The sequence below is a fragment of the Tupaia chinensis genome, unplaced genomic scaffold, assembly GCF_000334495.1.
Source record: "Tupaia chinensis unplaced genomic scaffold, TupChi_1.0 Scaffold000532_1, whole genome shotgun sequence".
In the NCBI taxonomy this organism is placed as follows: domain Eukaryota; kingdom Metazoa; phylum Chordata; class Mammalia; order Scandentia; family Tupaiidae; genus Tupaia; species Tupaia belangeri.
Window position 1 is genome coordinate 6,678,332 of NW_006160045.1, and position 12,474 is coordinate 6,690,805.

At 37.6% G+C, this 12,474-nt stretch overlaps 1 protein-coding gene and 1 pseudogene across 2 annotated transcripts in view; one reads left to right on the forward strand and one right to left on the reverse strand.

Moving 5' to 3' along the window:
* Positions 1-12,474, reverse strand: part of AHCTF1 (AT-hook containing transcription factor 1) — a 95,838-nt gene that overhangs the window by 16,344 nt on the left and 67,020 nt on the right. For both annotated transcript variants that reach the window (XM_006157240.3, XM_006157241.3), the window contains exons 27-31: positions 11,509-11,701; positions 7,736-7,936; positions 6,751-7,159; positions 4,373-4,487; positions 1,629-1,726 (exon numbers count right to left, since the gene is read on the reverse strand). In XM_006157240.3, the coding sequence (XP_006157302.1) occupies positions 1,629-1,726; positions 4,373-4,487; positions 6,751-7,159; positions 7,736-7,936; positions 11,509-11,701 (1,016 nt within the window). The remainder of the gene's footprint in view (positions 1-1,628; positions 1,727-4,372; positions 4,488-6,750; positions 7,160-7,735; positions 7,937-11,508; positions 11,702-12,474) is intronic.
* On the forward strand, positions 9,260-9,724 carry LOC102485219 (60S ribosomal protein L27a pseudogene; annotated as a pseudogene).

A 12,474-nucleotide genomic window follows, 5' to 3' on the forward strand; every position in this document is an offset into this window, starting at 1 on the left:
CGGAGAAAAAGTGCCACCCAAAAAAAAAAAAAAAAAAAAAAAAAAAAAAAAAAAAAAAAAAATCACCCTAACAGATAATGGGGTATTATCCTTAATATGCAAATACTAGTAAAACAAAATAAAACATGCTCTCTGTCAGTTTAGCAAAGGGGAGTGACAAAAATAGGAATTTTACTTTCCCCTCACTGGTACATGAAAGTTAATATACACAATCTTCTGCGAGAAAACAGTCATCAGCCTAAATATTCACTAATAAGCAGTTAAACATACCACAGAATGTCTACATTATGGACTACTACTAATTCATTGAACAGAGCAGCACCAATCCATAATACTGGAAAAATGTTTTAAATAGATTAACTAGAGAACGTTTGTGTTTTTGATAATAAATGTACTGATATTGGAATACTTAGTTAAAATAGCTACTATCTATTGAACTTTATTAATAACGACTACTCTAATTGTTGTCTTAATTAAGGGCAAAACTAGATTATGAACCCAAGCAGTCTGGTTCAAGCCCCTGTACTCTTTTTTTTTGAGAGGTTTTCGCTACAGGCGCGTGCGCTCGCCAGACAGACAGAGAGAGATATAGAGACAGAAAGTGAGAAATCACCCCCCAGAGGGGATGGTCACGCCACAATCCCTTCTCCTCCATTCTCCTCGCAGGATCTTGGGCACGCACACACACGCGCCCGGTGTGAGTTTTAAGCCACTGGGTTCAGGACACGAACCGCGGTCGACTACGTGGGAGTCCAGCGACATAGCCACTGCCCTAACTGCTGGTTCCCAAGCCCTTGTACTCTTTAGCCACCATACTTACTTACTCTTTCAAAGCATGGAGAAAAAAAATACATGGAAACAGAAATTCAGGAAAAAGACACTTTAGTAAGTAATGGATCCCTAAAATAGGTAAACAAGGTTATACTTTACAGGTTAGACAATTCTCTGGATTATTTAGTAATATGCATATATTAACCAAGTTTCCAAAACAGGTCAGCTCAAACTTGTTGAAAGCTCTATTCATAACGTGACAGTGGAAAGATATAATATTTAAAACCATAGGCTCTAGAGTCAGACAACAACTGAGTCATAACACTGTGAGGACAAATGAGTTAACACATGTGAAATACTTAAGACAAATTATAGGCACAGGCATTATGCTTTTCTGAAACTCAGTCATGAGCTCACTGACAGCATCTTCTTCTTCATTTCTGTATGGCTTGGGTCTGAGAGAAGACACTCAAAATGAAATGTTCATTGGATAAAAGTATTAAATGAATTCCATGTATTTAATTTTCCTAAATTCAGTCATTTTGATCATTTTATAATAATGAAAAACCAATCTTGGCCTTAAGTTATCACAAACACAGAACAATGGAATCTGTCCTATGTAGACATGAGTCATAGAAGATGTTAACTTTCAGTATTAGAGCCACAGAATGCCTTATAAGCAGCCTAGTATTTTGACAGCTGATGACATCTTAGACTGTTTTAATGACAGTGAAGGTGACCAGAGAAAGAGAGTTGAGAAAAGAAAATTTGAAAAACAGGCTTATTTAAGAATAGAAAACTTCAGGGTTTTTTTTCATTTTATCAATAGTCTTGAGTAAAGTAAAAATAATACATACGTTTATTGTTATCTGCTCTAATTGTAGAGGTGCAGGCTTCAACAGACACTAATACTTCATCCAAAACTGGTACTTTGGACTTTAGGGTGAGGATTTTCCTTTAGAAATAAAAATGTGTATTAGGAAATAAAAAGATCCCATCTCCTCTAATCTGCCTATTGTCTTTCCTACCATTTTGTTGATGAAAACAGAGATTCAGAGAAATCAATAACATTCAAGCATATTTTTAAAAATAATTTTAATTTAATGTATTATTATTATTATTATTATTATTAAATTTGACCAGAGAGAGAGGTAAAGTGAGAAGGCAAGCCGCCAGGTCTGGGACTCAAACTATAGCTGACAGTGGGAGTCCAGTGCCTTAACCACCATACCACCTGCTGGCCCCCTTCAAAGCTCATTATAAATAACATTCTACAATATACAACTGAATTCAAAAATAATGCTGTACCTGTTTTTCTTATTTTCTAATATTTTACTTTCTTTTTTTATTTTGGAGAGGTTTTCGCTATAGGGCGCGTGCGCTTGCCAGAAAGATAGAGACAGACAGAGAGACAGAAAGCGAGAAATCACCCCCCAGGGGGGATGGCCACGCCACAATTCCTTCTCCTCCATTCTCCTCTTGGGATCTTGGGCATGCACGCACACTCGCCCAGCATGAGTTAAAGCCGCTGGGTCCGGGACTCGAACTGCAGTCAACTACATGGGAGGCCAGCAATGTAGACGTTATGCCAACTGTTGGTCCCAAGCCAATTTTTAATAATCTGTGGTCATGTTCTTCAGCAAGTCTGTCAAGTACTCTCTGAAGTACTTCCTATGAACTCAGGTAATCAGTTCAATATACTGGTAACTAACTGGGACGAGGATAACAACAGACTCAGAATGGGATACCAATGAAGATCTGTATTAATCCATGTAATGAAAATAATTTCGGGGATGTGCTAACAGTTGTTTCTTATTATTATTCTGAGCTGGCCTTTCCCTAAAACCCAACCAAAGCAGGCTGACTTTTAAACAGGACAGGGCCAGTCTGCAGCTAGGCAGTTAAGAGATGTGAATCCAAATTCCAGAACTGGAGACCTGAAAAACGCACTGGGTATGTGTGCCCAAACCCTGATGGGAAGGAAAAATGGAGGAAAAAGGACTGTGGCATGACTACACCACACTGGGGGTACTTTCTCCACCCTAACAATAAATACATAGATAACAGGATGAATAACCTCAATTCAGAAGAAGCTGATACTTCAAATACATATGCATTGATTTATAGATTTCTGTAAGGCTTATGTCAGTCACAGTATTTTTAGTAAGGACAACTGAGAACTGGTAATAAATCTCTACAAAGTATCAAGTAAGATAACGTTTAGAAAGGAATTAGCTTGCCATCATGGTGACTAATCATTTCTTTTACATTCTTACTGCTCACCACAAAGCTTTTCATGATTGCTCTTTGCTTTGGTGCAGGTCAAACCCATTGTAATAAATAACATCAGTATTCAAAAACTAAAAAGCCATTAGAGAACAAAATAATCTGGATGATCCCTTTCATACTGGTTTTTTAAAAAGAATTATTTTATTTAACTTTATTTTTATTATCATTGTTATTTTCCAGTTTGATCAGAGAGAGACAGAGAAATAGAGAGGAAGTGAGAAAGCAAGCCACCAGGTCTGAGACTCGAACCACGGTCGGCCATGTGGGAGTCCAGCACCCTTAACCACCATGCCACTTGCCAGCCCCTCATACTGGTTTTTCTCATGTTTTCCAGGAAAGCCTAGTAGATTCCACCTAATCTGAATTTCTCTTTTCAAAAGTAAAAGCATGTGATCGATCTCCACATATGAAGAACTATTATGATACTGAACTTTGTGTTTTGTGGAGACTCTCCTAAATGAATGAGCCATTTACAGTATCCTTAATGACAGTATTTTATGTGGGCTAATGTTACTAATCGCTCTTACTACTTCTTGTAACTGAAGTGATTACTTTTCTGTATTCTCTACAGCAGTGCTTCTCCAAGTGCTCATGTGCAAGCACATCCGATTTTACAATGAGACAAGGTGCTTCTGCAATAAGGTGACTCAGTTACTTCAGCAATCATACCGATTAGTTCCACTGACTCTCAATAAGGGAAATAGTGCACTGACATATTCTAATGCAAACTGCTTATCTTGCTGCAGACCATAATTGTTTGGAACTGACCCCAATTTGCCATACTATGCTTTGAATAGCACAGCCCTATATCACCTAGTATATTGCCTCTCCTGGAAAAGTGTCAATAAAATTTAGGAGAATGATATTTCAATTTGTCATTAAGAAACAAAAACTTAGTCTTGTATTGACCAAATGGTAGGGAACGAAATTATCTCCGAGTCATCTCTCCTAAAGGAGTCTTATGCTGGATCATCCCAGAACCGCTGATAAGGGGAGGGTAAGAAGGAAAGCAGAGTTGTGGGTAAAGGGTTTGGCCCTCAACAAAAACAGACTCACTGAAGAAATTAAAAGAGTTCTACTTCAATTTATCACTTCTCTGTACAGTTCAGAAATGTTTAGCAGCACTGTAAGATTTTCATGGTAACTACTGAGTAATATACTTACACAACTGAACCTCTTTCAAAGCAGACAAGACTAAAATGGAGATGTCAAAGATCCAAACAGTATCTAATATGCACAGAACCTTTTATTACAGTATCAATTTTATTAAACTTGTTTTTAAAAATACTTACAGCTTTCTCCATACACTTACCCTTCCTGGACTGATGGTACACAAAGAGAAGCTTCAACTCCTTGACTGCGGCTTAATTCTGAAAATGCCTCCTCTGTAACTATGAGGTCCTTTGCTGCTGAATCTTCTACAGTACCTATAAAAATAATACAAATAGAAATATTTAGGCTAAATGTTTAGTGATTACTCATGCTCTTGGACTATAACTTATATTTACTTATTCATTTATTTAAAGGTTTTTTGCCACAGGGCATGTGCACTCTCTATAGAGCTGGAGATGAGCAACCACTCCCGAGGGAAGATGGCCACACAGCAATCTTTTGTCCTCCATTCTTTTGGGATTTTGGGCACACATGCAGATGTACCTGGTGTAATTTTCAAGGTGCTGGGTCCAGGACTCAAACTATAGTCCACCATATGACAGTCCAGTGGCTTAACCACCACATCACCTGCTGGCCCCAGAATATTACTTACTTACTTTACTGTGTGTATTTATGTATGTATGTATGTATGTAAGTAAGTTGATCAGAAAGAGACAGGGAGAGAGAGAAGGAAAGTGAGAAAGCAAGCTGCTAGGTCCAGGACTCGAACCACCGTCAACCAAGTGGGAGTCCAGCTGCCTTAACCACTGGCCGGCCACCCCAGACTATTACTTTTTAAAAGGCTGGGTCTATTTTTTTGTTCCTTTAGGTTTACTCCCTTGGCATAGGCTGGTAGCATTTCCTTCCTCAAATCATCTGAGCCTAGCTCGAGAGCTGTACCCAAACTCTCACTTTTCACTTTAGATTTAAACAGGCATTAATACAAATGTTTTACATTTATTAACTCAATGTTCAAGATCTAAAGGCACAGATGAGAAAACTGAAGCACATAATTACATGGCTGACCCCAGATCACAAAGTTTACTTAAAAAGTAGCAGAGCTAGGATTAAAATTTAGCTTGTTTTATTCTAGAGTTTGTGTTCGATAGTCTCCCACAAAAACAATAAAGATTTCTATTTGAGACTACCTAATGCTGTAAGAATAATCAATGAAGATACTGCTATAAACATAACCCAATATTAACCATTTAAATATTTAAATGGAACATAACACGTCAAATGAGCAACATACATTTCTAGACATATACTATTTATAAGCACAGCTCTGAAGTTCTTAGAGAAATTACTAACACTTATGTTTACTAAATAAAGACAACACAGCCCAAATTTCATTGTCACATCTAAAGAAACCCTAGTTTGGCCTAGGTGAAAAATATTTCCTAAAGGATTAATTACTTAATTTAAAATAGTTTGTTTTACTGTACTTTCTCTCACCAGACACTACAGTGCCTTCTTTCTTTCTTTCTCTCTTTTTTTTTTTTTTTTTTTTTAAGTTTTGTTATGGGTGTGTGTACTCACCAGAGACAGAAAGAGAAAGTGAGATACCACTTCCTAGGAGGGACAACCATGCCATAATCCCTTCCCTTCCAGTTTCCTCTTGGGATTTTGGGCCCATAAGCAAACAGGCTCAGGGTTTTTTTTCAAGCTGCCAAGTCTAGGATTCAAACCGTGCAGCTGAAAATGTGGAAACCGCTAGGTCACCTGCTGGCCCAATTTCCTTTCTTAAACATTACTGTTCTTTTCCAAATTTCATGGCTACGTAAGAAAAGTAACACACTCATAACTACTTATGGAACAAACTCCTAAGTTGAAAGAACAAGGCTTATGTATTATGTCTAGGCCCAATACACTGCATGTAATAATTATTTAAACTTGATGCTTATGATGGAGAAAATCCAATAAAAAAAAAATAGGGTGTGTGGGCTCACCAAAGATACAGAGCAACAGAAAGTGAGACATCACCCCTCAGGGGAGATGGTCATGCTGAAATCCTTCCTCCTCTATTCTCTTCTTGGGGTTTCGGGCATACTCGCACACATGGCCAGCTGAGTTTGAAGTTGATGGGTCCGGGACTTGAACGGCAGTTGACTACGTGGGAGTCTAGTAACATAACCATGTGCTGGTCACCCTATTAGAAGTTTTATTGGGAATCCAGCAACATTACGCCATGTGCTGGTCGCCCTATTAGAAGTTTTATTGGGACCAGCAGTTAGCGTAATGGCTGTGTTGCTGGACTCCCATATAGTCGACTATGGTTCAAGTCCTGGACCTGGTGGCTTAAACTCACGCCAATCACGTGTGCATGTGTGCCCAAGATCCCGAGAGGCAAATGGATTGCAGTGTGGCCACCCCCCCCCAAGGGGGTGATTTCTTGCTGTGTCTGTCTCTCTTTTGTCTTTCTGGTGAGTGCACACGCCCTATAGCAAAAACCTCTTAAAAAAAAAAAAAAAAAAGGCACACGAACAAGTTTTATCGAAGGACAATGAATGCGATTTTGGTATCTGAAATAGTCCTTACCTAACTGTTTCTCCAGACCTCGAGGAGTTACTTCTGACTCTTTAACTTCCTCCTTCTCAGTCTGTTCAGTTAAATTAGTAATTACTTGAGTGGAAGAGCTTGCTGGCTCAGAGGCAATGAGAACAGTATCTTCAAAGTCTTCTGGTAATGGTGCATCCTGATACTCTAAGGATGTCTGGTCTGATCTGGCCGAGGCACTGCTGTTTTCTTTGCTCACATCCAGTTTATCTAAAGTTGGTTGGGAGGTATCCTGTGACGTCACATCCATTTCTTGATAGTCCTTTTCAGGGCTATTCAGACAAAAAGACGTGGTCTTATCTTTATTCTTCCGCCATTCAGTTTCTGCCGAAACTCCACATTTAAGGAAAGGTGTACTAACAAACACTTTGATTTTGTTGTCATCTGTAGCCTTTTAAATAAGATTTTGAAAAGAAAAAAAAATGTAACTAGTACATATCAGTCATCATCACCCAGATCCTACCCACCCTTTCATGTTCTTTGTTTCTCCAAACTCTCCCCTTAATAATTCATTTGTTCTAACTCCATTCTCTTTAGATATGTAGTTAACTTGTTAATGTTTCTCTAACTGGGAATACTTCAGTATTTTCAGAAGACAAACAAAGAATAGGACAGATGACCAATAATCACTAAGTGGATTTCTATTAGCCTACAGTAGTGCTGTGAAGACACACACTCCTAAATTGGCAATCTGGGACTGAGTAAAAAGGGCAATACAATACGGGGTAAAACATAAGGAAAACCAAGTTCCATTTCTTCCACCGCCTGTATCCAGGCGACTACTTGGTGACCGCAAGTCCTATTTTCTTTACCTATAAAATGATAGATTTAGTTTTAGCCAATGCCCTAAAGATTTGTTTCCAGTTTTCTGATTCATACCTATTTACAAGAGTAGTAGTATTCAAACTGATTTATCTAACATTTTACTTGTAGGAGCTAATATTTTCTTATGTCTTAATGTACTTACTCCAGCAGCCCATGTGTTCATGTCTTCTTCCATGAATGAAATTCTAGTTTCTTTAAGTCGTAGAGGAGGAGTAAGAGACCTCCCAGGTGACAGAGAGGGAGAAGCTAAAGGTGTTGTTCGAAGACCAGACCTTAGGATGGAGTGAGGCGTGAACTCGGCAAATCCAGCAGAACTAACTGACATAGCTAAAGTTTTAGCTTTCTATGATAAAGAGCAAACGAAATTCCATGGTTAGTGTTTGTAGAATGCACTTACATAAGGACAGACTAGGTCAAGTAATAGTGCTTATGGTCTCATCGCATCTCCAATAAACACATTAATAGAAAATTTTGTTCCATATTACTGAAAATAAACTACAAAATTCTACTAGAACTTTTTTTGTAAGGCAAAACAAACAAAAACAAAAACAAAAACAAAACAAAACCAGGCCAGCAGATGGTGCAGTGGTTAAGGGCGCTGGATTCCCACACGGCCAACTGTGGTTCGAGTCCTGGACCTGGTGGCTTCCTTTCTCTCTTTCCCCTTCTCTTTCCTGCTCTGTCTGTTCAAAATAATAGTGGCAATAATGAGTGGAATTAAATCAATTCATCTAAAAAAATAAACCACCAAAAAGCATAAAACCGAACCTATGTTTCTAAAGACTTAGCTATTTAAAATTTCAATTCAACTGAAAGTAATAATTAGTAAGATAAATTATTTAATTTTTATAAAATTTTAGCTAGGTGAAAGACATGGTCCTTGATGAATAGAACCTAGGTTTATTTGATTATAGAGCTAATATAAATAATGAGGCTGAACTTAGTGTTTTAGGAAAAATAATAAAATTTCATCACATAAATCCAATTACTAACTGCCTAGAATCCTTTGAAAACTTAGTATACTGAATAAAAATAATTGAAAATTAGCATGTAAATTATTTAATAATAATAATAATTTAAATAACTTCTTTATTTAACTTGTCTTCTATAGGCCTAATAAACACTTTCATTTCATGAAAGAAAACCAGCTACCATCAACAGAGTCTCATCACACTATGATCCCCTTTCTCAGCCTTCCAGCTTGCCAGGATCTTCGCTACGCACGCACCCAGTGTGTTCAGGTCCCAGCACTGCTAGTGTGCTACTGCTTGCTCTAAATCAGGTGGGCCAATATAAACAGACTACTGAGTCCCAGTGGGTTACTGAATTGTGTTAAACATGAAGATTATATTGACCTCTTTTTTTAATAATATACTGGGACCAGCAGTTAGTGTAATGGCTATGTCGCTGGACTCCCACGTAGTCGACCGTGGTTCGAGTCCCAGACACAGTGGCTTAAACTCACGCTGGGCGCGTGTACATGCTTGTCCAAGATCCCAAGAAGAGAATGGAGAAGAAAGGACTGCGGCGTGGCCATCCCCCTGGAGGTGATTTCTCGCTTTCTATCTTTCTCTGTCTTTCTGGCGAGTGCACACACCCTATAGCATAAACCTCTCCCCCAAAAAAGAATATATTGACCCAGTTTTTAAGAATATTCTGCTCTTTCGTCTTAGTCACCCACATGCCATCCAGACTGAGGAAGACCCGGAAACTTTGAGGCCACATGAGCCACGGCCACAGCTGCATCGGCAAGCACCAGAAGCATCCCGGAGGCCGAGGTAATGCTGTTGGCATGCATCACCACAGGATCAACTTCAACAAATATCACCCAGGTTACTTTGGGAAAGTTGGTATGAGGCATTACCACTTACAGAGGAACCAGAGCTTCTGCCCAACTGTCAACCTTGATAAATTGTGGACCTTGGTCAGTGAGCAGACACGGGTAAATGCCGCCAAAAACAAGAACGGAGTAGCTCCCATCATTGATGTAGTGCGATCAGGATACTACAAAGTTCTGGGGAAGGGAAAGCTCCCGAAGCAGCCTGTCATTTGGAAGCCAAATTCTTCAGCGGAGACGATTAAGGGTATGGGGGGTGCTTGTGTCTTGGTGGCTTGAAGCCACTTGGAGAGAGTCTGTTTAATGCTAACAAAAAAAAAATAAAGAAAAGAAGAAAAGAAAAGAATATTCTGGTAGCAGGGGTCAGCAGGTGTTGTGGTGGTTAAGGGTGCTGGACTCCCACATGGCTGACCATGGTTTGAGTCCTGGACCTAGAGGCTTACTTCCTCACTTTTCCTTGTGTGTGTGTGTGTCTCATTCTGGAAATATTAAAAAAAAAAATAACGATAAAGCTAAATAAAATAATTCTTTAACAACAAATGAGAATATTCTGGCAGCATGCAGAAAATCCCTGATTTAATTTCATTTGAACATAGCTGTAGAGAATGTAAAATGTGATTTTTTTAAATGAGAGATGAAAAATGAAATACTGTACTGGGTAGTAAATGTAAATGTTAGAAATGTAGTTTTTTTTTTTTTTTTAATTATGGGAGGGCACATGTGTTTGCCAGACAGAGAGAAAGGGGAAAAAACAAACCCCCACATTCCCAAGTGGGGCATGGTCATGCTGCAAGCCTTTTTCTTCTGTTACATCAGGATTTTGAGCAAATATGTACATACACTGAAGCGTTTCTCAGGACACAGGGGCAGGATGTGAACTGCAGTTGGCTGTGTGGAGTATGGCTCCTTATACACAGGGTCAGTGCAAGAACATAATAATCTTATCAACCTTTTTTTCAATTTCCTGTAGTAACTATTGGGACAGTATTTATTGAGGTGTCTTTTAAAAAAATTACTCAATTTTATTCAGTAATAGTAGTATTCCGTTTTACCAGAGAGAGAGTGACGGTGATAGTGAGAAAGCAAGCTGCCAGGTCTGGGACTTGAACCGTGGTGGTTGGTCATCTGGGAGTCCAGTGTCCTTAACCAACACGCTGCCTGCCCAGCTCCCCGAGGTGTATTTTATTCACTTGAAGAATTGAGAATTCCTTAATTTCACTATAAATACTGGATATCCAGAACAAAGAAGCCAGAAATAAAGAAAAAGGCTTTTCTACAATACTGGATAAGGTGCTAGGAGTGAGTAATATGTAAAAACTTTGAAAACTGGCAGTTTAAAAAAAAAAGATCACCAGGGCCAGCAGGTGGCATGGTGACTGAGGTGCTGGACTCCCACATGTCCAACCATGGTTCAAGTCCTGGACCTAGAGACTTGCTTTCTCACTCTCCCTTTCTGTCTGTCTCTCTCTGGTCCAAATTGAAGAATAATGATCATAAATAAAATTAAAAGTCAATAAATATTAAAAAAAAAAAAAAAAAAGATCACCGCTGTCAGTTATCACAACTTTAGTTTTACTGTTTCTCAGTTCATGACTTCTCCAGGAAGGCAGAGGAAAAAACTTTAGGATATATAAATTAATTTTATAGAAAAGAGTAGCAATTCAGTTTCAAAGGAGTCAGAAATTTTAAAAAATAGAAATATCTAAAAAGAATGTGATAGAAGGAAAGAAATAACAAAATAATAGCAGCGACAATAAAGTTTATGTAAAAATAAAAACAAGCCTGAGAATTTAAAAGCATTCTACAAAGGACAAAGATCAATTTATGATAACCACAAGAGCCTTGATTCATTTCCAAGGCAACAATGTGACTAGTAACTTAAGCAAGAAAAGCATAAATTTAGTCAGCTGATTAAGATATAGTAAGTCAGCATTTTGAAAATAAACACTTAAAACATTAAAAATTGTTTAAAATGGTTAAAGCTATTGCTTACTCCGAGATAATTATAAATAGCTTATTTTCTCCTTGCTACTTGAAAAGTTAAACTCTAGTTTTGTTACATTATATATAATACTAACCTTTACCACTAGAGGGGTTTCAAGTAAACGTAATTCTGAAGCTCTGGAGGTATACTGGCATGATCCTTGCAAGTGTAAACTTAAAGGCAATGAACTGCTTGCTAGGTACAAAGGAGATCTTGTGGGTGTTTGCTGAATCAACCCCAAACACTGAGAAGGCCGGGGGACAGGTTGAACAACCAAATCCAGTAGTCTGTAATCAGAATATATTTAAGAATAGGAAAATTCAGGCAACTTACTGAGTTATAATGAAGAAACCAAAAAAATTAGTATTAATATTTATTAATTATTCAGACTTGTATATTCATTGGTAAGTATGATAATCTCATGCAAATTAAATTCAGGAACTATATTAATGTGATTCAAACTGCTACCATTAGTTCAAAAAAATCAGAAAACAATTCAATAGTAAAAAAGAAAATTAGTAATTGTAGATAACAATTATTAAAAAAAAAATACAGTTGTCATCCTTCCTTTTTATAGGTATTTACTGAGCCAGCATTAACTTTGAAATAAAGATGAACTGCTAATGATTAAGCATACTAAGGAAAATAAAACAAAGCTTCCCCAGCAATTCATTTTCATCAATATGTTAAAAAAAACCCTTTACCTACATGCAATATACATAATGAATACCAATTTATTTTACCTTGATAGTTTGACTGCAATAAAGACTAGACTGACAAAAAGAAAAAGACTTTATTTTCAAATTAATTAATTTAGTGACAGAGAATCTCGAGATTTTACTAAATGGTTTTCCATAACATTCTGGATCCAGATGATATCAAACAAGAAAAGGGATCTAATTGCTGTGTACTCCAAAGATACTTAAGTTTAATTTACAGATAAATAATTCAAACTCAAAGTAACATTTTCAGTATTCAACTTTTGGTGGCCCATATGCACAAGTCGCTCCTTTCTCAATTTCCTAATGGTGTATTTTTGTGCCTGTATTTCTTCGTGATA